The sequence below is a fragment of the Pezoporus wallicus genome, unplaced genomic scaffold, assembly GCF_028554395.1.
Source record: "Pezoporus wallicus isolate ANWC-B61680 ecotype Strahan unplaced genomic scaffold, APGP_CSIRO_Pwel_v1 scaffold_13239, whole genome shotgun sequence".
Classification (NCBI taxonomy): domain Eukaryota; kingdom Metazoa; phylum Chordata; class Aves; order Psittaciformes; family Psittacidae; genus Pezoporus; species Pezoporus wallicus.
The window spans coordinates 6488250-6513899 of NW_026642052.1; the positions used below are offsets into that span (position 1 = coordinate 6488250).

At 36.0% G+C, this 25650-nt stretch overlaps 1 protein-coding gene across 5 annotated transcripts in view; it reads left to right on the forward strand.

Moving 5' to 3' along the window:
• CPEB2 (cytoplasmic polyadenylation element binding protein 2) overlaps positions 1–25650 on the forward strand; it is a 53948-nt gene that overhangs the window by 14535 nt on the left and 13763 nt on the right. Inside the window, exons 3-7 of one of the 5 annotated variants that reach the window (XM_057426851.1) lie at positions 563–653; positions 9550–9600; positions 16319–16342; positions 19926–20096; positions 21709–21798. In XM_057426851.1, coding sequence (XP_057282834.1) covers positions 563–653; positions 9550–9600; positions 16319–16342; positions 19926–20096; positions 21709–21798 — 427 coding nt within the window. The remainder of the gene's footprint in view (positions 1–562; positions 654–9549; positions 9601–16318; positions 16343–19925; positions 20097–21708; positions 21799–25650) is intronic. The other 4 variants (XM_057426852.1, XM_057426853.1, XM_057426854.1 and 1 more) reach the window with 4 other exon arrangements.

Sequence of the window (25650 nt, forward strand, 5' to 3'; positions counted from 1 at the left end):
TATAACTCCAGTCTTTGTATGCAAAGAGTCCCAGATTAATCGCTGAAAAGCCAGGAAGAAGTGCAGTCTCAGCAGAGGGGTGAAGGGCCCATGTAAGGTACATAGCCAAGCACCAGCAGAATGCTTTCTTTCAGATGAGGTGATTGTACTTCTTGTCCTGTGGTCACCACCTTACTCACTGCTTAACTCCTGCATGAAATGAAATTGAGCTCTTACAGACATTAGTCTCCTTCATTAAACAGCCTAACGCTTAACTCAGCTGTGGATCACTAGAACTGAGTCAAGCAGTTCTTCTGAAGCAAACAGGCAATCACAGGCTATAAAAGCACATACACAGAAGAGTTCTTCACAGTGCGTCTCATATTTAGATGCTATTAAACTTACTGTTAATAAAATCAGGTCTTGGTGTAATAAATTCAGTCTCTTAAGCTTTTTTATGACTGCCCATCTCTACTGTGTCTGAGCATGCAGCCTTTAGAAAGCACCTTTGTCTTCCTATCAAGTTGCCTGTTAAAAAGTACACAATTTGTATTCCAGTACTAAGGATTTTGTTCTCTTTTAGGATCGAAATAGAATGTATGACAGTCTGAATATGCACTCTTTGGAAAACTCCCTTATTGACATAATGAGAGCAGAGCATGATCCACTTAAAGGTATGTTATTATGCTAAATAAAGAAAAAAGGGGTCATCCATTCTGCGTATTTGAATTAATACTGATTGCTAATTTAGATTCTAGGTTCCTATTAAAATAGCATACGAATTTTTCTCAGCTCATATGGAAGGTCATTCTCAAGCTGTATTTTATGGAAAACATTGGTTTACAGTTTGTTTTAAAATTAAGCTTTAGTGTCTTCATAGGTTTTCCTACCTCTCCCTACCATCCTTCCCTCCAGAAATTCATAGTTTTATTTGAAATCTGCTTGTCTGCTGTAGGAAATTCTACCTCAGTTTGCGGTGACACGCTGTTCTGTTAGTGCTAGCCAAAAGACAAGTGAGTGGAGAATCAAACCACTACCAGTTTTAGCTGGTTAATTTTCCCTTTCTTTACAGTGAAAGCTGAGAAGAAAATGAAATCCACTAATCAATTCAGCTTTTGTCCTTTCAAATATTTTTTCAAAGTTCTTGAAGGATAATGATGCATCTAACTGTCCAGTTTCTGTTGGTCTCAAGTAGTCCAGAAATAGCCTTGGCTTTAGAATGCTGGTTCGTCATACCCTCTAAGCTCTGTAGCTAATATCTATGGGCTTCAATTTTAACTCATCTATTCACCCATTAACTCACTCTTGAATCCTGTTTTTCAATACTTACTCTCAGGTGGCATCTACCACTGAAACTTGGGGCAGGGAGCCCAAAACATTTTATATGGCCTGATCAAATGTTACTTCATTTATGGTGTTCTAATTAGACTAAGACAATCTAACTTGAAAATAATCTGAAACTTCAGGCTTGGTTTGCAGAAATTAAGTCTTAGTATTGAAGCAATTGCAAAAATTAAAAAAGTGTTCAAATTTCTTTTTATATTGTTATTTACTCCCATCTATTCTCTTTCTAGAGGCTCCTAGACTTAATATATGTCACATTAGCACGTGAGTGCCTGTGTTCTCTGAATTTAAAAGATGCTTTGCAAAAGTCTCTTAAGATCTGTACTCAGTTGGAGGACCTGCAGTATTCAGATTGCATGTAATAGTGTTGTAAGATTTACAGTGTAAAGCCAAAACTTTGGGGTTTGTTTTCTCCAAGCTGAGGATCTCTACAAAGAAGCAGAAATGGGTAGTGTTTAAGCCAGTTAATTTTCCTCCTCTTTCGAGAGGAAGCTGAAATTAAATTTTCTTAGATGTTCATAAATCTGATCTCTTGATTCTTACTGCCTACAGAGAATTAATTCCAGTTTTAATTTTATCATTTAAGTCCATTATTAAATTCAGTTTGTCTATTCTGCATGTTTACATTTGCATTAAGAAGTACCACAGAGGGGTTGAAACCTGTGAAGTTAGCCCAGTGGTAACTGCTATGGGCTAAAAGCATGCATATCCCATCAAAGACAAGGTAACTAGTTAGATTGTTGCTTCCATTCGCCATGTTCAGGTGGTGACTAGTATTTCTTTCACTATATGAACCCAAATCGGGAAGGGTTTTAAAGGTACAGCTACTTTTAAGCATAAAATTAGAGAACGCAGATCTTGTATCACAGTACATTATTGTCACCTCTCACATTCCTGAAAAACAGTCCATTTCTTCACTTTTCTCTGTGCACACTGACATGACAGATGGACGTGGTTGCTCTGTTCTCCCTGCCATCTTTTTGTTTTCAGTTGGCTTTACAACTCAGAGTTTTCAGAGGCACTGAGAGGTAACACCCATTTTTATTCATCTATTCATATTTCATTATGATACAATAGATGAAAACTGTATTTCCAATAATAATTTTTCAGTGAGAATATGACAAGACAAAGCCTTAAGAGTTTCCAGTGAATTGGGTTCATACATAGACACTTCCAAAAAAACCTCAGTAAAGTTTCCATAGCTACTCTGTGCTTTTTAGGGACATGAATGTATGGTTTCAGTCTGCAATTAAGAGATTTGTGAGGTTTTTTTTTAACAGTTTCCCAATCATATTCTTGCAATGAAAATTCTGCTCAGTTTTATGTTTGAACTAAACCAGATGGAAGCCACAGATAGTGATGAATTCAAAGGAAATCCATTTTTTTTGTTCAAGTGCCAGAGAACAATGTACATGCCAACTGAATTTAAATAGAGTAATTGTGTGCTCTTATTTAAATTGGTTGATGAACCTTTTTTTTCTCTTTGAAAGTTATTATTTCAGCTGAGACAGCTACATTATTAACAGTGAGATATAAGAAATGTTCCTTACTGACTGAAAATGGGAAGACACATCCTAGAACAGGCTTGCAATTCCTCTCTATCCCTCTTCTGTTTAGTCACCATTAGTTGGCATTTCTCTAATTTCCTAGCAGCTTCAACTTTTCTTTTTTCTGCAAGCCATGAGACACTGATTTTTGTTGTTTTAGTCTCTGTGGCTTTTTACCACAGAAAATCTGACATTTACTTAAGAACCCATCATATTTGCTAGCAGACTGCACGGGATTAAGAATATTATTATTTGCCATTTGCATTAATATATATAACATACTTTGTTGTAATTACAGAGTATTTTGCAACTAGAAAAAAAATTTCTGACAAGTTTTTAAAGTAAGTCTAAGCATACTAAAACAATGCATCTTTTATATCTGACCACAAGAGGAAAATGAAAGTTCCTGGAATTTTAAGCACGTGTTTCAGATTTAGCTGCTTACAATATCTGGAGTATGACTAAGCATCTTGTCTCAGATTTTGCACAATGCAGAACAGACACCATGTGTGCTAGCTTACAGCGCTAAGTTTTGCATGTCAAGATCCATTTTAGAAGGAAGTAATTTTTACCATTTTTGCTTTCATGAACTTGAAAAAACTTCATTTCAAATATGATTCACTGAAAGTTTATGCCTGCCAAAAAATTGTTTATAGATGCGTAGTTTTGGCTTCACTTAGACAAATTTAGTCATTACTACGCACATAATCAAAAGAAGTAATTTTTAGCTTTCCATAAGACACTTTTTCAAGGTTGGTTAATAGGGTATAGCTGCTTGGCTTCACTAGTCATTGCAGCAGAAATATTGACCATGTTAAAACTAATCTTTCCCATGCAGCCTTCTTGAAGAACATTTCATAATAAGGCATCAAGTGATGTTTAAGATTTCCCCATTCAATCAGTGGAATATAAACTGAAGTTAAAATTAATAAAACTTCAAATTAATTCATTTTTACATTGTTGTTCTTAAATACCCTTTTTCTGATAGCCCTTCAAACTATTTTGAGGGAATTGCAGTATTGATAGCCTGAAAAACATGGGAATTACTGGGACAACTCTTTTCCAGACATACCTTTTCTGTACTTGGATATTTTTTTTTAATTTCCTCTTCCTCCCCCAAATACCAATGCTGCTTGATGTCAAGCTGTAGAAAACTTGGATTCTTAGACACTTCAAACAGAAAGCCAGTACATTTGGGCTAAAATAGATTGGGGTGGGACAGGGGAGAGGGAAGAAATAGCTGAACTTTGCATGGAATATGTATTAGAATTGAGCAGGTGATTTAATGGAATTTATCATATGCTGGTTTAAATATTTTTCTGGTAAAGACTTTGGGTTATTTCAATGTACTTTAAGGGCTTGTCTTTTGTAAGGCAAGAATATTGATAGTGTACTAAATTTACAGCTAATTTCTGATCAACTCTTACAGCTCTGCAACCTACATGTAAGATACTAACTACCAAACTTGTGATAGGCATAGTTATATTAGCAGGAGTAAAAAAGAGGAAATACTAACTTCATGATGAATTTTTTTCCTGATTATGTGTGGGGGAAAACAGTTCTTTTAGGAAAGATACAGAGACGTGTATTGCCTGTAATAAAGTAAAACACTTGGCTCATCTGTGGGAGAAAATAACTGGATGCAGGTGGAAGTCTGTCTTGCTTTTTCTTGGGTTTCTTTTCTCTTTAAGTCGGTTTAGTTGAACTTTTTGGCTGTTAGACATCTTCCTTTTAAAAGCAACTTGCTGGCACATGTTTAGTGAAGTAAAAAAAGCGTTGGTGACTCAGCAACAGTAGAAAACACTTTCTTTGCATGCTTGTGTTTCAAAGAAATTTAATCTGTAATTTACATTATCAAGCTGTAGGGTTTAAAGTTGCTTCCTAGAGTAATTCAGATTGCACTCAAAAGAGTTTGAGGCTGAACAATAAAGTATGGAAGAAAAAACTTCACTCTTAGTTATATAAAAGGACTTAAAATTGTACATACAGATTGTTTCCTCTTTCTGTCATAGAAACTTTTAATGGTAAAAGAGTATATTACAGACTGGTATTGATTTGCCTAAATAGATAACTGTCAGAGATTTGCCCTGATTATGACTTACATAATTCTTACACAAGCATTTGAAAGTGTGGTATCCAGGCTTTCTGTAACTAGGTGTTATCCAAACATAGGTTTGTGCTGTTGTCTTAACTACACTGATTTGAAAACTGAGTTTTCTGAAACTGCTGCAATCTTCAGCCATTCACTGGTCTGTTACAGTAGTTGGGGAAAAGCTTAACCTAGAAGCTTGTTCTCCTCTAGTCAGAGCACTTCTTGAAAAAAGGAAAAGTGAAAAGTGAGTACACATAACTGCATCATCATGCTCAGAACCAGCATTGCCCATATTAGTAACATAAGATTACAAAAATGTCGTTAAAACCAAGCTTGTTACTTGCTCATCGTTTGGATGGGCAAGACTTCTAGTTGGATTTAGTAGATAAACTGCCCCACCAAAACTTATTTGCAAGCTTTTTATTTATTTCTGTCCCTACAGAAGAATTGTGAGGAATATATACCAGTTACTTTAACATTAATCACACTTGGATATGGAAAAGGAGGCTAAATTTGATAGAACCCCAGTTGCATGAGAAGTCGAACATACCTGCTTCTCCTTAGCAATACTATTTTGAATTTAGCCACGAATGAGAATTATTAATTAGCAGTAATGTGGCGAAGTTGCAAGATCAGGTTTGCACAGAGAAAATTTCTATAACACGATACTTTATGCTACCGTATAGTAATACCAGGCATTGTATTTGTTCCAGTTAGCAGCATGTTACTAATTTGGGATGCTTTAGAGCTAAATTCTGTAGGCAGTCGGTGAAGTACTTGGGTGTATTCCATTCCTAAGAAATGCAAACTGTTATTTAAATATGAGATATTCCCTAACTAATTTGTAGTTGGTTTTAAACCAGTAAAGCATCTCTAAAATATTATTAAAATTTCTTTTTTTAAGCAGGCAGAGGCCACTGTAATTGCTAGAGCATCTATTGAATGGTTTATACGATTCTAGATTACTGACATTGAAGCAGGATGGGATTAGATAGGATTTGTGGTGAGGGCAGTTCTTAAAATGGTACTTTTTAATCATCAAACAGTATGCACTGAAAATAGCTGACTGGAAAGGAATATGTGATAGAAGCAAAGTAATTGTTACAGTGCTTCCGTCTTCTGTATTTTATATACTGATATTTTAAATTAGGTTTGATACTGTATATGTCCATTTAACTAGAATAATCTGTTAAAAAAAAGTAATTGTGCTCTGTAAAGACTGATCTTGCACCCCGTTCCATGTATGAAGTGTTCTGAATTCATATGTATCCTTAAAGTCAGGTGGGCACCTTTGAAATACTGCATTTTGCTTCAACAGATTAATCTGAGGGATAAGAGCCTAAGTTAATGTATCAAACAGCAGTGATTGTATTTTGAATAAATAAGCAAACTTATATTAGATTTTTTTAAGGTTGTAAGTCCAAGTACTAGACAAGGTAATAAACACGCATATTAAGTTCACCAGCATGCAATACTACAAAGTATGATTTCATTGAAATAAACATGTAAATAAGTATCAGCAGAGCTGTACATGCTCTGGATGCTTACTCATTTGCCTTTCTAACCCTCAAATCATTCATTATCTGAGCTAGCAAATTCATCTCTGTAACATGGCAAGATTTGGTTTCTTTGTGTGATTCATAGGTTTAGCCTGCAGTAGTGGGCCCAGCTCCCTTAGTGCGCTCTCCCCCCACCACTTAATGAGGGCTTCGTTATTCCAGCTTTAGTCATGTGGCACCTATATTTCAGATGCAGCTTATTTGTGAAGCTGGGGGGGGGGGGGAGCACAAGAATGCAAGCCAGAGAGCCAGAGTTGTAAACCCAGCATTTACTATCTTCCTATCTTCAAAACCATTTTTCCTCTCCTGGTGTTGACCCTGGTGGGCTTCTCTCTCCTGTTAGGCATTAAATCTGACCTCTTTTCCTGTATTAATTACAGGAAAAAAAAAATGTATCTTTTGTCTCCCTTGCTGAATAGGAAGAGATAAATGTATACAGACAGGGAGAAGGATTGTCACCACAGACTCGAGGAGGTTCAAGATGAGATAATTTCTCACAGTTTCTATTGTTCTAGATAAATGCAGCATTTGAAAAACTCATAGTTGTAAGTGCTATTTCTATAGTACTGTATGGAAACATGGTGACAGTAAATAATCTTGCACAATCCTTGCTGTTAGGCAAATTAATATTACCTTTGCAGACTAAAGAACTAAGGAGTTTGCACACCAGGGTGAGCAAACCAGTGGCAGCTCCCAGACTGCAATTTAAGGATGCTGCGTTCTTAATTATTTTCATGTTATACCAGCTTGCATTGCTAGAAAGGCAGAACATTCTTCGTTTAAGAAGCATTAGGTATCCTAGAATCACAGAATGATTTGGGTTGGAAGTGACCTTAGCTATCATCTGGTTCCACCACCCAGCCAGAGGCAGGGACACCTTCCACCTGGCTTTGCAAAGCCCCATCCAGCCCAGCCTTGAATGCTGCCAGGGGTGGGACAGGCATAACTTCTATGGGCCACCTGTGCCAGTGACTCTTCATCCTCACAGTGAAGAACTTCTTCATAATACGTAATCTAAATCTACTCTCTTTCATCTTCAAGTCATTCCCCCTTATCCTATCACTACACACCCTTGTAAAAAGTCCCTCTCCTGATTTCTGGTAGTCTCCCTTTAGGTGCTGGAAGCTGCTCTTAAGGTCTCCCCTGAGCCTTCTCCTCTTGAGGCTGAACAAGCCCAGTTCTCAGCTGTGTGTGTTCAGCATGACAGAAAAAATGGCTTGTATGTTACAACTGGACACCTTGAAGATAAGGAGCAAGAGGACAGAAGTTCCTATGAAGACTTTTGTTTAGTATTTTCCTGCTCAAAAATTCTGTAGCAGTTAGAAAAGACAGCAAGTCCTTCCAAGTGGCATTCAACTGCCCTTTTCCAGGAGGCTGCCCCTTTCCCTTCACCTCCTTCTCCATGCTTCCAAATTCCAAAGCAAATAGTTCCTCCCTAATCTGCAAGTGTTCTGATAGCATCCATTATTAGAATTATGAAATCTGTGGGAAGAGAAAGAGTACATAGCTGCATAAAAATAATTTTGCCACAATGCCTGTAAATAATAAGGCTGAATAAAATATCCTAAATAAGCTTAATCTTGCCATTTTGAAGTTTTGAGTATAAGTGTTAATAGAAATTATCATCTTCGTTTCCTAAAGGGGAGAGCAAAACTTTAACCCTACTACTTAAAAATTTTCAGCAAAAGGTTTTTTTTTATTTGACCTCAAAGGTGTCCCTTGGGACACAGAACTGCTATTGAAAAATGGAGAGTCTTGCTGCTAATTATATGGGTTTACCAATAGTAGGGGAAAAAACCCAAAACAGTATATGATAGAAATTGTTAAACAACCTTAACACATGGATTGCTGGTTTGGTTTTCTTTCTTTCTTTTCCTTCCTTTTTTCCCCAGTGTTTTTTCCTAGAGTGGACCTTATTAGGGTATGATAGTATTATACTAATACTTACTCACATCTTGCAAACCATCTGCATATATATTCCCCTTTAAACCTGTGTGAGCTCTAAACACCCATTGCTTCCAGACTGGGTTCTTCCTTACGCTTCCACAAACATTCTCATTTCCTCCAAAAGATTTAAATGTTTAAGTTACAGTATTTTTTTTATATATGCTTATGGATTATAAGCAAGCAAGGATGTTTGAATTGCAAGATAGATGGAGACATAGGTTTTTTGCACATTAAAGCACACTTCTTCCAAACACAGCAGCTATTGTAAATGTCTCTCTAGGTCAGTGTGCACTACTGGTATGTTTGCAGCTTCCTGTAAACAGAAAATGTCTCCTTTAATAAAAAGGAATTTGAGTGAACAAACACTTCAGCTGTGCATTTTAAACCATTCATTTAACTATTTTAGTAGTTTACTGGTATAACATGCCACCAATGTAGTAAAATGCATTACTTGAAAAATTGTAACATCAGGATATGAGGTTTTCATGTACTTTCTACTCAATATAAAATGTTGAAAATATTATAGCTAAACCAGTACTCTAGTTTTGCCATTTACTGAAAAATATTGCATACAGTGGTTATATGTAATACACCAAAATACATTCATAAGTTGGTTAATAAAATTTTAATGCCTTAATTCCTATTAATATAATTTTCCTTAAATTGATTCAGTAGAGAAGCAGTAAACTGTAGAAATGCCACTCTGTTAAGCTGTGTGCATAGTACAGTTATTCACAGTCACTATGAAAGAGAAGACTAAAGCAGTCAGCACTATTTCTGGGTGTCATGAAACAAAAAGTAGCTTTATCCTATTGGAGCTGATCCCAAAGCACACTGGAGATCTTATGACCAGAGAATTAAGGTTAAGAAGTCTGTTCTTGTCAGCTTTAACTTGGGTCAAGGGTATTGTTGGTTAATGTTCTTGGAGTTAAATATTAGCTCTTTACTTCCCTTAGGCAAACTGGAAATACAGTTTATACTTAAATTCTAAGCAGTGATTTTTTTTCATTATTTTTTCTATTATAACAGCTAAAACCTTTGCATTTGTTTTTTTGCTATTTGGTTTTTGTTTTCTTTTAAGGTCGCTTGAGTTATCCACATCCAGGGACTGACAATCTTCTCATGTTAAATGGTAAGTGCTAATCTTATAACAGTTTCTAATTATCTCTAGCTTAGCTTAAATCTGACATGTTGGTATAAAATCATACTATTATATTCTGTTATTGAATTACTTGTCTCTAGTCTTCAACACCGATGGGACTGTTGCCATTTCTCAGAGTTGAATGACAAGAGCTAATCTTACAACAGCCTTTCATTATATCTAGCTTACTTGAAACCTGAAATGCTTGTAACGCTGCACTATTCTTTTTTGTTCTCAAGCAAACCAGTAGTATGTTCTCCAAAGATCTGCTATAAGGAGGCCAGAAACACATGGTTTTCTATCTTGTGTGACAAAAAAAAAAAGGGGGGGGGGGGGGGGGGGTTAAACTAGATAATTTCTTTCACACTCATGTAAAATAACATTTTATTTTTGTTGGGTTTTCTGGGGCTGGCTTTGTCATGTTTCTAACTGCGAAATATGCTGGTTAAAGAGTTCACATTCATGTTCCTCTCCCAGTAGGTCAAACTTCATGAGCATCTGCTACACAGTGAAGGCATGAACTTTAGCCTTTGTTCGAGGCTAAAGAAGGAAGCAGAGCTTGTTAATCCATCTAAGTCAATAATAAATCAGGGGTTGCACACAAATGTTTTTTCTACATTGCAAAAAATTAGAGCTATGGTGCCACAACTTCTCTAGATTAGAAAACATGGAAGCTGTTGTACAGGAAGCAAGTACACTTTTGCCATTGACTTGATGGGTCTAAATGTTACCAGAAAAGACCTAATTATTGAAAAAATACAGTCAGAATAGTTATTTTAGGTTTGTGATTCTACAGGGCTTTTTTAAATTGTTTTACCCTTCTGCACAGTCATTTACAGTTGTGCAAATGGGCATAAAACATAAATATCTAATTTCCCTTGTACAACAGTAAAAAAGCTATAAAGAAATTCAGGTTTAACTTTAAACCCAGTAATGGAAAATACTACACAACAGGCATTTCAAGAATTGGGTCCTTTAGTTTTGAATAGTTCTTTAAGATAATGGTGTATCTTGAAATTTGAAACTTGCTACTTAACTATTGAACTAAAATGAGCGTTTAGCCCATGCAGGCTGTAATCCTCATTCCTGTACATTGAATATAAACATGCTTGATTTTCACAACCTTTAACTTTCTGTATTTAACTGCAAGACCTGTTCTGCAAGCTGTTTTCCTCAGGTGGTATACGTGCAATTGTTGTTATCTGCCAATTTATAATAAAGTGTTAGTTGGGAAGGTAACGGAAGTTAAACAATCTTACAAGCATCTGAAATATTCTAGTGCATGAAATTCATAATTTTAATTCATTTAATACCTAAAATGGTGAGCTTTTCTTTTTATATATTTATGTGTTAAAAGAGCATGTAGGAAGCATTGCTACTCTATTGGAATAGGTAGAAGAACAAGGGTTTGTTATTATCACAGACATAGGGAAAGATGTGTCTCAGTGGCACCGGTCTATCCTGAAAACCTTACTACAGAGCTAGTACATGCAGTGCAGAATATCTTGTTATTATTGTTGGTGGGGGTTCTATTGTAGTTTGGAAGTTAACACTTAATGTTACTGCTGTCCTTTTAAAAGCTACAGTATTATTTTCATCCTTCAGTAGGTGAGATAAAAATAACAATTTCAGTGTCTGAAACAGGTGCTGCAGCACCTAATTTCGAGGTGTGCCCCATATAGTTTGATTCAGAGCCTCGGTTTAGACACCTACATTCTCTACCATATACCTGGAGAGCTGATACACCCATCAGTGCAGTCCAGTCCAATCTCATACGCTGTTCAGAGCTATCTCAAGCTGGAGCGTCTGAACTGCAGCTCCCTACAGCTCAAGAACAGGAGCACTGGGAACAGCTTCTGGAAGCTCCAGCTGCTCAGGCTCAGCACGACCTCCCTTTCTTAGCAAGAACTGAGGGGCTTCCTCCAAATGTGCAGTAATGAGAATTACAGTAATGAAAATTGAACACTTGTTGCTGAAGTTGTTTCCTCCTCTGCTTAAGTGCATTCAAACTAACATTTCCTGGTATTGGTGTAATTGGTGCCTTGGAGGGAGGAGCAGGGAAGGGGAGAGTTGGTAATCCAGAGGCTCACATTTGTCCCTTGGTTATAGTCGCTACGAGGAGGAGCAGAACACCAGACCTTCACAAAAGAAAAGCACCAATGATTTTAATGATCCTGGGCCCATCTTTGTGTGCAGTAATAGCTAACACTAGATCATGACCCTCACTGCATTTTAGTTTGCTTAATTTTAGTGAACTGGTGTCTCTGGATCCCAGTAAGGTTTTGGTATGAGCCGTGCTGGAATTCCTCAACTCTTTTAAGACTAAACACTTCTAGCTAAAAATTATTTTTAGCTAGTTTTTCCCCTTCTTAAATGACAGGTTTTTTTCCAGCTCATTTAAGGTGTACTTACTGAACTGTACCTAATACTAGTATTTACAGTTTTCATTATTTAAATTAATAAAATGGACAAAAAAAAAGCTGATTTATGTGTTTTAATAAATTATATATATGGTAATTATACATCTGTTTCAGCTCAAAATGTGAAAGAAAAGCAATACATTTTTAATGACTCTTATCTCTCAAAAGTCAAAGAAGATACTTAAGAATGGGTTTACCTGAGTACCTTTGTTGACCTAGAGATAACCTTTCTGTAGGAAGTAATAATGCAAGGGTCCAATTTGTTAGGGTGTAGACTGCTTTTTCTCCATTATAGGGTTCCTCTCCTTTTATAGTATTAATGCATTGAATTTTTTTAATGGTTATTGAAATCATAATTCACCATTCGATTAGTTTAGCAAGGGAGTGTTAGACTTTCTATCTCAAAGATGCTATAGCTGGCTGTGCTTTGAAAAATAAAGTGGTTTATTTCAAACAGAAGTTACTAAACTTCTTATACTGGAATTGCTAAATGAGTTTCTGTGGTCTGATAGGCATGCCAAACTTGAAAGGTGGTAACAATCTCTTTCAGCCTTGAAATCTATAAAGATGTGATTTGTAAAGGAATCTTAATAGAATTTAGGCACCAAAATGCAATAGAATAAATGGGAGTTTGGTACCTACCTCCTTTAGTCTATACTCTTGGGAAATTATTTCCATAATTGTTTATGGATTTCTTGAAACGACAAATAAGTATTAATGAAAAAGGCTTCATTACTTCACTGTCACCATTTGATTATTAAATCTGGAATGTTGGTGACAAATAGTATTTTATCTAACTTCTTATCATAAAATTCATAGTTCACTCTACGTTCAAGAAGCTTGCCTAGCAGTTCTGCCTGTTACGAAATATTCTATTTTTAATTTAGCTGAGTCAGTTCAGTTTAGTTGTTTAAATATGTACATGTTTAAAACACATGTCTGAATAAAATAGAAATTATATATTTACTATCTGTGTGACAGCATTGCTCACATAATGTACAAAGTTATATTGGATTGATGTTAAACACACACAAAAAGTGTATTTACTTCTATCTCTGAGCAGATTTAAATTGCAGAAAGGGGGGGTATTGATTTTTTTTTTTTTTTGACGAGTTTAAGCCTTCGGGGTTCCATACTAATAGAAACAGAAGGCCTTAACTGTAAGGGAATGTCAATGTAGGATGGTTCCAGTGTTACTTGACTTCATTTTTATTGGGCATCATTATACGTTTTGTGTGTTGCTTAATTTATATTTTCTAGAATAAAAGTATATTTATTGTACTTCCTCACTCATTTGAAAACTTTTAGAGTTTGGGGCTAATTAAGATGTCCAGCTTTACAGACTAAGATACAAAAGTATTACTGTATGACTTATTTTTTAAACATGTTCAGGAAGGAAGAAGTTTTGTCTCTCCTTTATTTGATGTTGTGAATGAATTATTTGTCTACAGTGTTTGGCCCTCCCCAAAGGGCTATATCACCTGCAATTATTTATAGAAAAATGCCCTAATTATGAGATGTGTATATTTTATATATATAGTACATGTATAGCTAAACCTATAATTAAATGTATAGAACATGTATATTTATACAGAACATATGCTCTGTAGGCATATGTACTCTGAAAGGTGTAAAACGTGCACATGACTTCAGATTCAGTGAGAAATATTTCTGTATTAATATCTTCAGAAATAGTTATTTCTTACAGTTCATTTTCATTCAGTGAAACTGTTTGCACAAGTAGTATCTGGCCTTTGAAAGGAAGTTTATATGCATGTAATGTGGAGAGATTAAAATACTTAAATTCTATGAAGATGGGATATGTTTGCTTTAACTTCATATTTTTAGTAACAGTAAGACTTTATACTTACTGTTGTTAAAACAACTTGCCTATAATATAACCACTGTGGTCTTAAAGTCTGGATATAAATAGGAAAACATAATGAGTTTTGCAAAACCGTTCATTTTGGTGTTAATGATCATGTTTATTGCAGCAGTGCGTACAGATTGTCAAAGAATGGCATTATTCATTCTCATTTTTCTGGACACTAAATGGCAGAAAATGCCTAAGCTAATTTGCAGTCTAATTGGACAAGATAGACAAATATCGGGGAAGGGGGTTAGCCATACAAGTAGAGTAAATAACGTGACATCAAGTGCAGATATTTTCCTGTTTTCTCCAGTTCCTTCGTTTTGCTGAAGCAAAGAATACACAGATAACTTTCGTACATTGCTATAATTCCTATATGTATAAAATACTGCAGCAGCTACACTATTAGGATGAATTGCATTGGGGGGAGGGTTAGGATTTTAATAACCCTTTTGTGTTTCTTCTTAAAAATACCATAGTTTATTTTTAAAAGCACAAAGAAAAACAGGTGCTCTGTAACAAAATATTTTTATGCATATCAGCTTGTCTTAACTATGAAAATGTAAGAAAACAGGTGAGCTGGTTTTGTAGGCAGAAGGAAAATGGCTTGTGCCAGAAGATGTATTTTTGTATTACTCTTTGAAAGAACATGGCATTGCAGTCATTGCTATGGATGTGATGCACTTGAATTTTCCCTGGTTACTCTAGATTTATTTGTGGAAGGATAGAAAGCGTATGGGGGTTAGGTAAGGGCTTAGTGATGCTATGTAGGAGTCACTTTAGCCAAGAGATGGAAAAGATTCGTACGTGCTGCAACACTGACCTAGAACTGCACGTCTTGTGAGTGCCTGACTTCAGAGGAAAAAAAGCCTGAAGCACAGCATTAGTCTTTCTGTACAGCTAATGTGAGAAGGAATCACACAGAAGAGCACGCTATGTTCTGTGGGTTGTGTTTTGATGTGGGAAATTTGAATGTACACGTTTCCACTTGGTTAGATACCCAGGTCTCTTTCAGAAAGTGGGCTTTTCTGATTTGCCTTGCTAGCAGAAATTTGAAGGATCTGAAAAAAAGCAAAAGACTGTTCTCATCAATAGTAATTCTTACAAATGAAACAAGACAAATCTGCAAGTGAATTCAGTGCAAGTTGTATAGGGATATGATGACTTGTGTAAATAAATAACAGTTTTAAGGGAGGAAAAAAATAGATTTTCAGTACTCTGTAGGCAATTCACTGAATTACTAGTAGGAAAGGATCAAGATAACAAAAAAACAGTGTACTTACTGAAAACTTCTAAAATATGAGAATAGAGCTGTGGGTGACACTTATGAATCACTGAATATATGAGGCTGTGTGTATTTCCATGTCCCAGAACCGCAGCTGGTTTTTGGAAGGGATTTATGTATGGAGTCCTAGTAAAATCAGAACAATAATGCCAAGACGCAGCAATCTTTGTTCATAAATGTTGCTGTAACTTTATGGTTTATAGTAATATTTTCTATTTTGATAGTTAACCACAGAGCTGTAAAGTTTTAAGTAATGTTTCTTGTATACAAAGTCTGTGAAACAGGAATAGAAAATACTTTGTGGAAATGTAATAAGAAATTACACACAGTTTAATAGTTTTTGTATTAGTAATCTGCCTATTTATAGTTTCCTAGCCTTCAGTCAGAGAAGCAATCAGTATGGTCTTCTGAACTGTAGCTATAAGCATGATCTCTTTAAGAATCTTGCAAAACTCAGAAGTTAGGAAAATCTTGGATTTACTTGCAGTCTGTCAGAAATGGTTGCTTTGCCTTTGTGCAGTGTTTTTGATACAGTGGTATTTCTTGTGACTTGTGCCCTGATTTTGTTTGCTACCACAAGGAGTCCTTTGTTTCAAACAAAACCTTGCGGTTAATTTTCTCCTAGGTCTTTTCATGAAAAAGGAAGGTCATGGCTTATAGCATTTGTATTGTCACTGTAAAGGACTGTACAAACTGTTCCATGAACCAGGATGTTTCTGTGATTATTAATTTAATGCTTGCTACATGCTTTTTAAAGTAATATTTTCCTTTTTACAATTTCATTGCCCTGTGTGTCATTTACACACTTGTGTAAGATATAAATAGTATTTGTGAGGATGAATTACAAAGTTATAACTTGCAGATCCATAGTTAACGTGAAGTTAAGATCCCAAGTATAATGACACATTGGAATATTTTAAAGTATATTCCTTCCAGCTGGTATTAACATCAGTGTAGTAGTGAAACAGTATGGTATTTAAGTGAGACTTTAGTTCGATGTATTCTTATCTACAGTTATCAGTAGCAAGTACCAATGCAGATTTTAACACTTACCCACATAGTTCTTTGTATTTTAATATGTGGGCATGGTACAGTTATTTGACATTTTACGATTTGTCCTTTGTTTGCATGCAGCGAGGAGTTATGGGCGAAGACGAGGTAATTCACTTCTGCTTGTTACAGTACAATTAATTCTGATTGAGCTGTTACTGATTATTACGATTAATCCAGATTGATTATAAGCGCTTATCTGCATGTTGTCTTGGTTTGGGGAAGGTGGAGGGTGTGAGGGAAGGAGGGGTGCAGCCTGGGCTGCTATGATCATTGATCTCTCTTTAGAGCTTGAATTACAAATCCTTTAATTGGTTAAAACACTGTAGCTCTAATCATAGTTCATGCTAATGGCTGCTGCTTGCAGCCATTGCCCCCTTTAAAAGTATACAGTTTGCTAGTTGTTCTAATTTTCTTTTGCTTCTGTTGCAGTTACAGTGTACGGAGTAAAAACTTTTAAGCCTTTTATAAACTAAGCAAGAAATCTAGTAGACAGCCCTTAGAAACAGTAAACAGATTTTCATATTATTAGCCATTATATGCTCACTGACCATGCTGATGTAATTGTATGAGAATGTGACCTGTGGTTGTTACAAAGATGTAAAAGTGTGAAGCAAAACCCTTCAAGATCTTTAACAGCTTCCAGTTCATGCACAAAATACAGATAACTTTGTCTTTCTTGATCTCTGCATTGGTTTTTAACTGATTGCTTGGTAGCCCTAAATAGAGAGGAATGTTTATCTAGATCATGGTCAATGTATGTAGCAGTGTTTTGATGATTCCTGGCAGATTCTGCTTATTTCTTTTCACTGTCATAAAACAAAAAGGAGCAGGTGTTTAAAAGTCTTATCTTTTTAATTCACAGTCACTGGGAAAATGTGAAACCCTAGCAAATAACCTTTTTGCTCTCTTCATCTAAGAGACATTTAAAAGTAAAGAGGAGGGAGAAGAGAGTATTAAGGAGTCATATGGAGCATGTTACTCTAAATGTGTTAATCCATTGTCCTTTATGTCATCTTAGCTCTCTGAGGAGCTACAGTGCTTTTGGCAAACTGTTACCCACATTAAAGTAAGATTGATCTCTCTGGTATCACTTCAGAACATGTTCTGATCATTTAATTTGTACTGGGAAGACAACCTTAGACTCTCATTGTTCTTCGATTTTAACATTGGTCTGAGGGGTAAAAAATGAATTATTCTGAGGGATTACTCTTTTCTCTTTCCCACCTATATACTTCTGCATATTTTAAATTTGAATTGTCCTAAGCAGTACTTTTAGAGAAACAGAAAAACTTAATTTTCATGGTCCAAAGAGATACCTTCCTCAAGTATAAATTGCATTCTTAACCACACAGAACAAAAACTAAGAGGAGGAAAAAAGAAAAACCAAACCACACTTCAGTGCTTTTGTGGCAATATTCTAATTTTAAGTTTATTAAAATTGGCATGGTTTTAAGTCACCAAAGCTGCTTTTTTTCCTGCAGTGTAGAGACTTGTAGAGGTAAAGAGCAGATCTATGCTTTTTATAAAGATAACCCAGCTAAATTACAGTTGGTTTAGATTTAAGGTGTTAAGAATAACTCATATCTTAGTGAAAATTCTTAAACGTTACACTTGTGCATTTTCCTGTGAGTTACCCCAATTTGAGTTTTATTTCTTCCTTTAGCCACATTTTTCTTTCACTGTCACTGTGATAACAGCTCCATCTTTTCCATCATTCACATCAGCAATTCAGAAATTCATTATTATATCCCCCTTTCATGATTGTGTAACAAAATCTTACCACTTCTTCATATGCATCTTTTAAGATCTGATCATTCTTGCTAGTCTTCATAACTGAAACTCATATACACATTACTCAGCTGCCTCAGTCTTCATAGCATGATTTTGCTTCTTGTATGTCTAAATACGACATGGTCTGTCATCATTCTTAATGGAAAGGAGGAGCCTGCTACAGCTTTCTGCATTTGCTGTACTCCTCTCCATCGATGCCTACTTGAGACATAAATGTGAAATGCCACCATAAAGATGCACTAATTATAGTCTTTGTTATAGTCCTGTAGTTCTGCTTTTATTTTGTGATTCTCACTATAGCTTAATGTGTTTGGTTGTTCTCTATCATCTTGCATTTTCATTTGGTATTTTTGATATGCTATTTATTTTTTTTATGGATTTAGATATCAAATCATGGTCATTAGGCATCACCACAACATAGGTCATTGGTCATGATGTTTGCTGTCCTCTAGCCTTGTCTTTAAACGCTCAGTTCTCAGGTGGTCTTCTGGAAGTGAATGGGTTTTATACTGCTCTCACCCTAGCTGATCAGCATAATGTATGCAGGTGTTTCTATGGGGCTTTCCTGGTAGTATTCCCCTGAAATGGGACCTGCAGTATGGCTCACAGATAAAGTACTGCGGCACTCTTAATGTCAGATGGCTCCAGTGTTACTGGACTTCATTAGGTATCATTATTCTTTATGCATGTGTCTGGAACCTATTGCTCCTGCTTATAGATTTGCAGTGGGTGAATCTGGAAGAAGTTGGCTATTTGAGATGGAAAATGAACTTGCTTCCCAGAAGTGTGCTAGGTTGTTTTTTGGTTTTATTTGATTGTTTTTAGGAAAGCAATTGAATTAATACTTACTTTCAAAATAGAGTGAGAAACAGGAACTATGGCTCTTCAGAAACAGTGGTAATGTGGGGTATTTATTTTGCTTCACTGAAGTGTGTTTTGGGGGCTTTTTGCAGTTCAAAGACTGACTTAGGAATTTAAAATTCTCATTAATCTTTATGTTGCTAGTCTAAAGTAGTGAAAGACTGAATAAGCTAAGATGGATATCATGGCCTTCCAAGTAGTTTCATTTTGGCATTCTCTAAAATCTGTAAATATTAAATAGGGGGGAAATGTCATGTTTTCACTCCCCCCTGCCACCTATACATCTATTTTGATTAGTTTGCTTTTGCAGAGCTATGCTGTGAACCTTTAAGGGTAGCTGTACCCTTAATGCAGTTTATTACACGTTAGGGACCACTATAAGACTTCCCTCCAAAACTGTGGTAAATTCAAGAATGAGAAGGATAAACTGGCATTGTGACTTATTTTTCGAGTGTTGCATTTTGCACCTTTATTAAATTTTTCTGCTTTCTTAGAAATTAATTCTGTTCTTACATTACCAGTGTCAAATACCTTTTAAAAGGGAAAACATGCCTGTTTGAAACTACTTACTCTGTACCTGTTATTCCTGCTTCCCTCTATTCAATAAAAATGTCAGATTTTTAGTCATGAAGTAGTCTTTTAGGTGGTGGAAGTTATCAGTTCATCTTGAAGCTAAATCAGTGGCAGGCTAATGAAACTCACTTAAGCAACCCTTAATATGATCTCTTCCTAAATAAGACCCTTTATTTTAAAAAAACCTATTACTTTCCTACTGGGTGCAGAAGAATAGCTACAATATAATGTAGCATGAAGTATTATGCTTCCAGAGATGTCAGCTTGGAATCATGAATTTCCTTTTTTAAGTTTAATACATTTTTGATTTTATTAATTTTCCTTTAAACTAATGTGTACTTTTCTAACATCTTGGTGTTTGCGTTTTTACTTTCCAGACTGCTACTCCCCAATTCTGTAAAATTGCATAGCCATGTACTGCCACAAACTATGTTAATGTCTATTATTATCTTTTCTTTTTAAGGCCGTTCTTCCCTCTTCCCAATAGATGATGGCTTGCTGGATGATGGCCACAGTGACCAAGTTGGAGTGTTGAATTCACCCACCTGCTATTCAGCTCATCAGAATGGAGAACGAATTGAGCGTTTTTCTCGGAAGGTGTTTGTTGGAGGTCTTCCACCAGACATTGATGAAGGTGAGCTGCCTGAAAACTAAGCAAACTAAGTTTGGAAGGTCAGGGAGAGAGATGTTGAAAAACATAAATGATGTAGAAACAACCCACCAAACAAAATAACGTGGTGCAATAGGCTACAACTATATATACATTTTTGAGAGTCGATAGATCTGTTGAGCTAATATCATTTTATGTCATCCATCTGTTCTGGTTTTGAGATGACTCAGTTGTCCCTGGTTCTGCACTTGCAGACTGCAGTTGCATGTGGTGTCTGGAATTTGTGCTCCTGCTTACCTTGCATATTCCTTTCCAAATACATCTTAGCCCTTCATAGTTTCCTCTGTCTGTGCCTGCTTGATTCATAGAAAACTTCTGTTCTTAGTTGAATTTCAGATTCTGTTTTACTATTACCTGAGGATCTCACGAGTGGTTTAGAAAAGGTAATATTATTCCTGTTCATAAATAGAGAAACTAAGGCAGAGGAAGGTCAAGTGGCAGAGCACTGTGATGCATTGAACACAGAATGTACTACAGAAGCATGTTGTTACGTGATGCAGTAGGACTTGCTTTGTACAATAGTGCCGATTTGAAGTAATCGTGCCATTTAATATTAGGTTTCTCCTGTGCAGATAAATAAAAGTTACATGCTAGCTTTGTAATGTAAGCAGAAGTCCCTTTACAAGGGACTTTACAAGTCCCTTTACACTGTAATCCTAGAGTACCTTGCAAGCCAAATAAGGTGACTGTGGTTAATTAACTTTCAGACATGGAAAGACTATATTTTTGGTTTCGTAGAATCAGTTACATTGGAAAAGACCATCTTCATTGTGATGCTCCACTGCAATATACTGAGGGATTTTATTTTAATATACTTCAGCTTTTTTTGATGCATTTTAGCTTCTAATTCAAATATGCACTGTTCCCTTTAACACACATGCTAAACGAAGACACATGGAAATATATTTTGTTTCTGTCCTTTCTGTTTATGTGCTGATGGCAAGATGGGACTGAAAGAAATGGAGCGTATCTGTGTCTGAGTTACTGCTTTTGTAGAGTTTAGGGTGGTTTAATGTTTTTTTCCTCATGGCCAAGGTTCTTACAGTCAATGGCAGGAAGAAGAGGCTGGGATAGAAGGACCTCACAAAGTTATGCAGGGGGGCATAGTAGGTCTTGCAACAGAAGGATTAATGGTTATCTAGAAGAACCTCTAAATAGGCATTTTTAAGTTTCTGTGCTTGATCTGTGCATGGTATCTGATGAAAACTGCTAGTGTGCTAATTGTGAAGGTACTTACTATATGAGTATCCACCTACACTGTACATCATTAAACAGTAAGTTGTTTCAATTGCATTCAAACCAGATTCTGAATTTAAAGTGCCACCGCATCAGTTTTCACCACAGCCTTTAGTTTTCCATATGTTTCTGAAATACTCCTGTTAATAAGCAATAAGAAATAAACATAAGCTTAAAATCACCAGAAATAACTTCCAAAGCATTAATATTTATGCAGTATGTCTTGTAGTTTGTTTTGTTCGTTTAAATTGGAAATTTTGTTCCTTTTTTCCATGAAATGTTAATCTTTGCCTGATAGTACCTTTTCACATTTAATTGCAACTTTTATATCTGTTTTTAGATGAAATCACTGCTAGCTTCAGACGATTTGGGCCTTTGGTAGTAGACTGGCCTCACAAAGCAGAAAGCAAATCCTATTTCCCACCAAAAGGTAAGAGAGCTGGAATGCTTTGACCTGTCACTGAGTGCAAATCTTACTCTGAGAAACTGCCTCATCTTTTTCTGAAGGGTATAATTTACAGTCCCTGTAAATAGTTAATTCTGCAGTTTCAGTGCAGGTTCAGATATGGTTCCTCTACATACCAGGTTTAGAACCTGAGAGTTGTTCTAACATTGTGCCTGTTTTAGCACTGGACTAATGAATTCTGATTTTCCTTAAATCAGCATTACATAGTTACATGTGTCATTAATCCTAAATTCTGTATTTTAATTTCTATGCAGTTTCCAAAACTGACATTTGGTCAGAATTTTAAGACCAAATCTTGGATAAAAATTTTCATAGGAAGTTATAAGCAGCATTTAGAGAGATGCATTTGGGGGTCTCATCAAGATAATGAGTGTTATGTTTATTTCAGTTTTAGGATAGGAACTTCATTTGAAACACTAACCATTTTTTGATAAACGGTTAAATACTGATATTTGAACCATTTCTAGTGTTGCAGTTAGATTTTTAAATACACAAAGCACTGTAAAGATAAACTTGATTATGCTAAGGTGTGCATCTCTAATTACTGAGCGAAAGTCTTGAGGAATTTTTTGAGGAAGATGCATCTCGCAGAGGTTGTGATGAATATATGGAAGAGGGAAGATGTAATATATTGTTAAAGTAATGGATTCTGGGATTCATTTACAAGGAGATAGCTGTCTCAGCATCTGAACATCTTAAGGATATATTTCAAGGCTTCCTCATTTAATAAAGCTTTTTGATCTAGTTGGAATAGTTATCATTACCAAAGTAAAAAAAACAAAGCAAAACAAAATCTGCATTATAAGCAGAGTTTCTTAAAGCAGAGAACACAGATAGAAAAACTTTATCTGTTGATCTAATTCAGGAAACACTTGTGAATTAGGTGTTAAGTTGATCTCCCATGACTAACTGATCCTTATTTGAAATTTAATAGCACTTACTGTTCTTCAGTCTTAAAACTTTATTCTAATTTTCAGTTTACTACATTATTCATTATTGTCTTGTAGTGTAGCCTGGCACATTTAAACTACAGTGTAAGTTTCTCTTTGTAGATCTTCTGGAAACATAGCTTACTGTTAACTGCTGAATGTTAATTGTGTTTGTAGCTGGTTTTTTTTCAGATATGGCCCATGATTATGTTGTAGAAGAATTTCTTAAATTTGTCTTTCTTGAGTATTACTTGCATGTACAGGCAAGAACCATATGTACATATATTTAATAAGATGTTGGAAACTGCTAAAGATGAGCTAAATAGAAAGTTTTGAGATTGATCAGTAATTAGCAATTTATAAATTTATACTATATTAGCCCGAGGAGGATTTTGAGGATTTTTTTCCTAGTTTTAATCTCCAGTTTCTAATTTGTTCCTCTGCATAGAGTCAATTCAGTGTATGTGTTTTTGTTCAGTATCATTAGACATTTGACATAATTACGTCTTTGGAAAGTAATACTATCCAGTTCTGGACTGATTTACATAATAGTCTTCTCTGGGTGAAGAGATACAGCCTGCTCAGTTTTCCAGGCTGTGGTTTCTTCCAGGCTCCCTGCTTACAGAAAGTCCTGAGGGAAGGCCAAGTTCAAAATAAATATTTCCTTGCTTTAAGAAGTGCAAAACGCATCCTGATGCATCAAGGCTGGTTGCCTCCTGAGAAAAACCAACTGCTTGTTCTTAACTAATTACATTTTTGTGTTGGTTCACCACAAAATTAGGCCCAAAGAAAACAGGGATTTAAAAAACTTGACACTAATCTCACAAGGAAACTCTGTTCTGAAGCAGAAAAGAAATTATTCTGTTGAGATCAAGTACAAAGTCTGTAAGTGATCTGCCAACTGTAATGGAGAATTCCTTCCTTTCCCACTTGCCACTGTTTATCAGAATTCTTGCTGTTACGTAGTTGGCAAACATACTTATTTATGAAACAATACACATGTCCAAAGCAACTTGCTGAGGTGAGGGCTCCTTCTTATAATAATGAAGCTGTCAAAGAAATGGAGCCGTGAGGATATGCAAATCCAAAGAAGGCCTTTAAAAATGTGCCCAGTTGTTTGTGTGCTCTGTACTATTTATAGTCTATGTCAAACAGAGGATAATCTGCTTTAGACAGGACAGTATCCCCAACCTTTTCTAATTGGGTGTTTCTGTTGCCATCTATCACAGCAATTGTGGAGTAGCTTCATCTATTCAAAATTCTTAACTGCTAATTTAGAACTGATGGAAAAAAATATGTTGAAAATATTCTATTTCTAGTTTAAGAAGCAATAACAGTTCTGTTTAAATTCTTACCATCTTATTTGATCACACTGGGTAGGATTGAACTCTGGATTCAGGCAAGTAACTGGAGGTGTCTTCATGTGTGAATTAGTGTCTAAGCATCCTTCAGTCAATGGGACTCTGGCCAGTACAGTCAGTGGAGTATAAAGGGCTATTCAGGTCACTGTAACATAAGCACATTAAGCCTGATTAATTTATCCAAACCAAGGATACCTAAAGATTTATATAGGTCTCACAGGTGTAGCATGGCACCTATTGAAGCCCCACACCATTCTGGAGCACCAGCTGACAGGCAAAGTCCTGTAGAGGATAAATGGTGCTAGACACCTCCATGTCCCACTTGGTCACCACTGACTACATTAACTGGCTCTCTGTACACCACTGCGAGCCTAAACACAGTAACTACAGGAATATGGAAAAAGGTGGTTGCATCTTGAAGTGAATCCTGCTTCCCCCCCTACTCAAAAGTGCCTCAGCTGATACCTACAACTGTGTCAGCCTGCATTTTTTCACTTCAAGTGTATTTTGGAGTTAATTCTCCATCAAAGTGAACAAGTGAAAAATTTATATTTACAAAATTTAATATGGTGATGGCATATCTTTAAAGAGGAATGGATGAAATGTTCTGTGAATTTCCCAAATACAAATTATTCCCATCAACTGTAGATCCAATGTCTTTATTAACCTGCAGTTTACACTGCTTCTTTCTGATTTAAGCTAAGATGTGGCATTGTGTGGGCAAGAAATGCACTGCACTGGGGGCCTTTAGTCTCCTCTGGGGAGAATCTATCAGAACAGCAGAGGAGTGACCCCCAAAACAAAATAGCTTCACTGACTGGCATGGACAGTGCCATACTGGCTTGCACTGATTTTCTTGTCTCCTCTAAGCCACTAGTGATTGGAGTTAACTGGGGTTTGATAGAACTTAAAGCTGCTCTCTTATTTCTACACAGAATATGCATAGCAGAAGCAGTGTTCTTTCTCCTTCTGGTGAACTTCAATATTATTACGAAATAAAGAAATTATACCTTGCTCAGAAAAATCATGTTAGCTACCAATGTGAATCTGGTCTAGAATACTTTTGTGTCGGTTTGTTCCTTATGTAATAAATACAAAAAATGAAAAGATTTAGCTTGGTATTACAGCTAAGGCTCTTCAGACTTACCTGGTGGGCTTTCGGTTTCCAGTGCTGAGCCAATACATTAAAAATAAAAACTAAAAAAAAAAAATCTTGGTCTTGATTCGTTGAGAGGTGTCAGCTCACAATACAGATGACTATAACCAGTGCAGTATCTTTAGGTGTCAGGGAATGCAGTTCTAAAGCAAATCATCATCTCCAGAAAGATTTGTTTGTCATCTGGGGTAGTTTCCTGAGGATAAGTATTATCCAAGTCACCCACAGTGATTGCCTTTGAAAATAGGAGTATTAGTAATAGTTCCAGTGTTAGGCAGAGGAATTTAGTCAAGTGATAAGCACTAACAGGGGTTACCTAAACTTTGTCTCCCACAGGAGGCATAAATTCTGATAGAAGTGCACAGGAGCC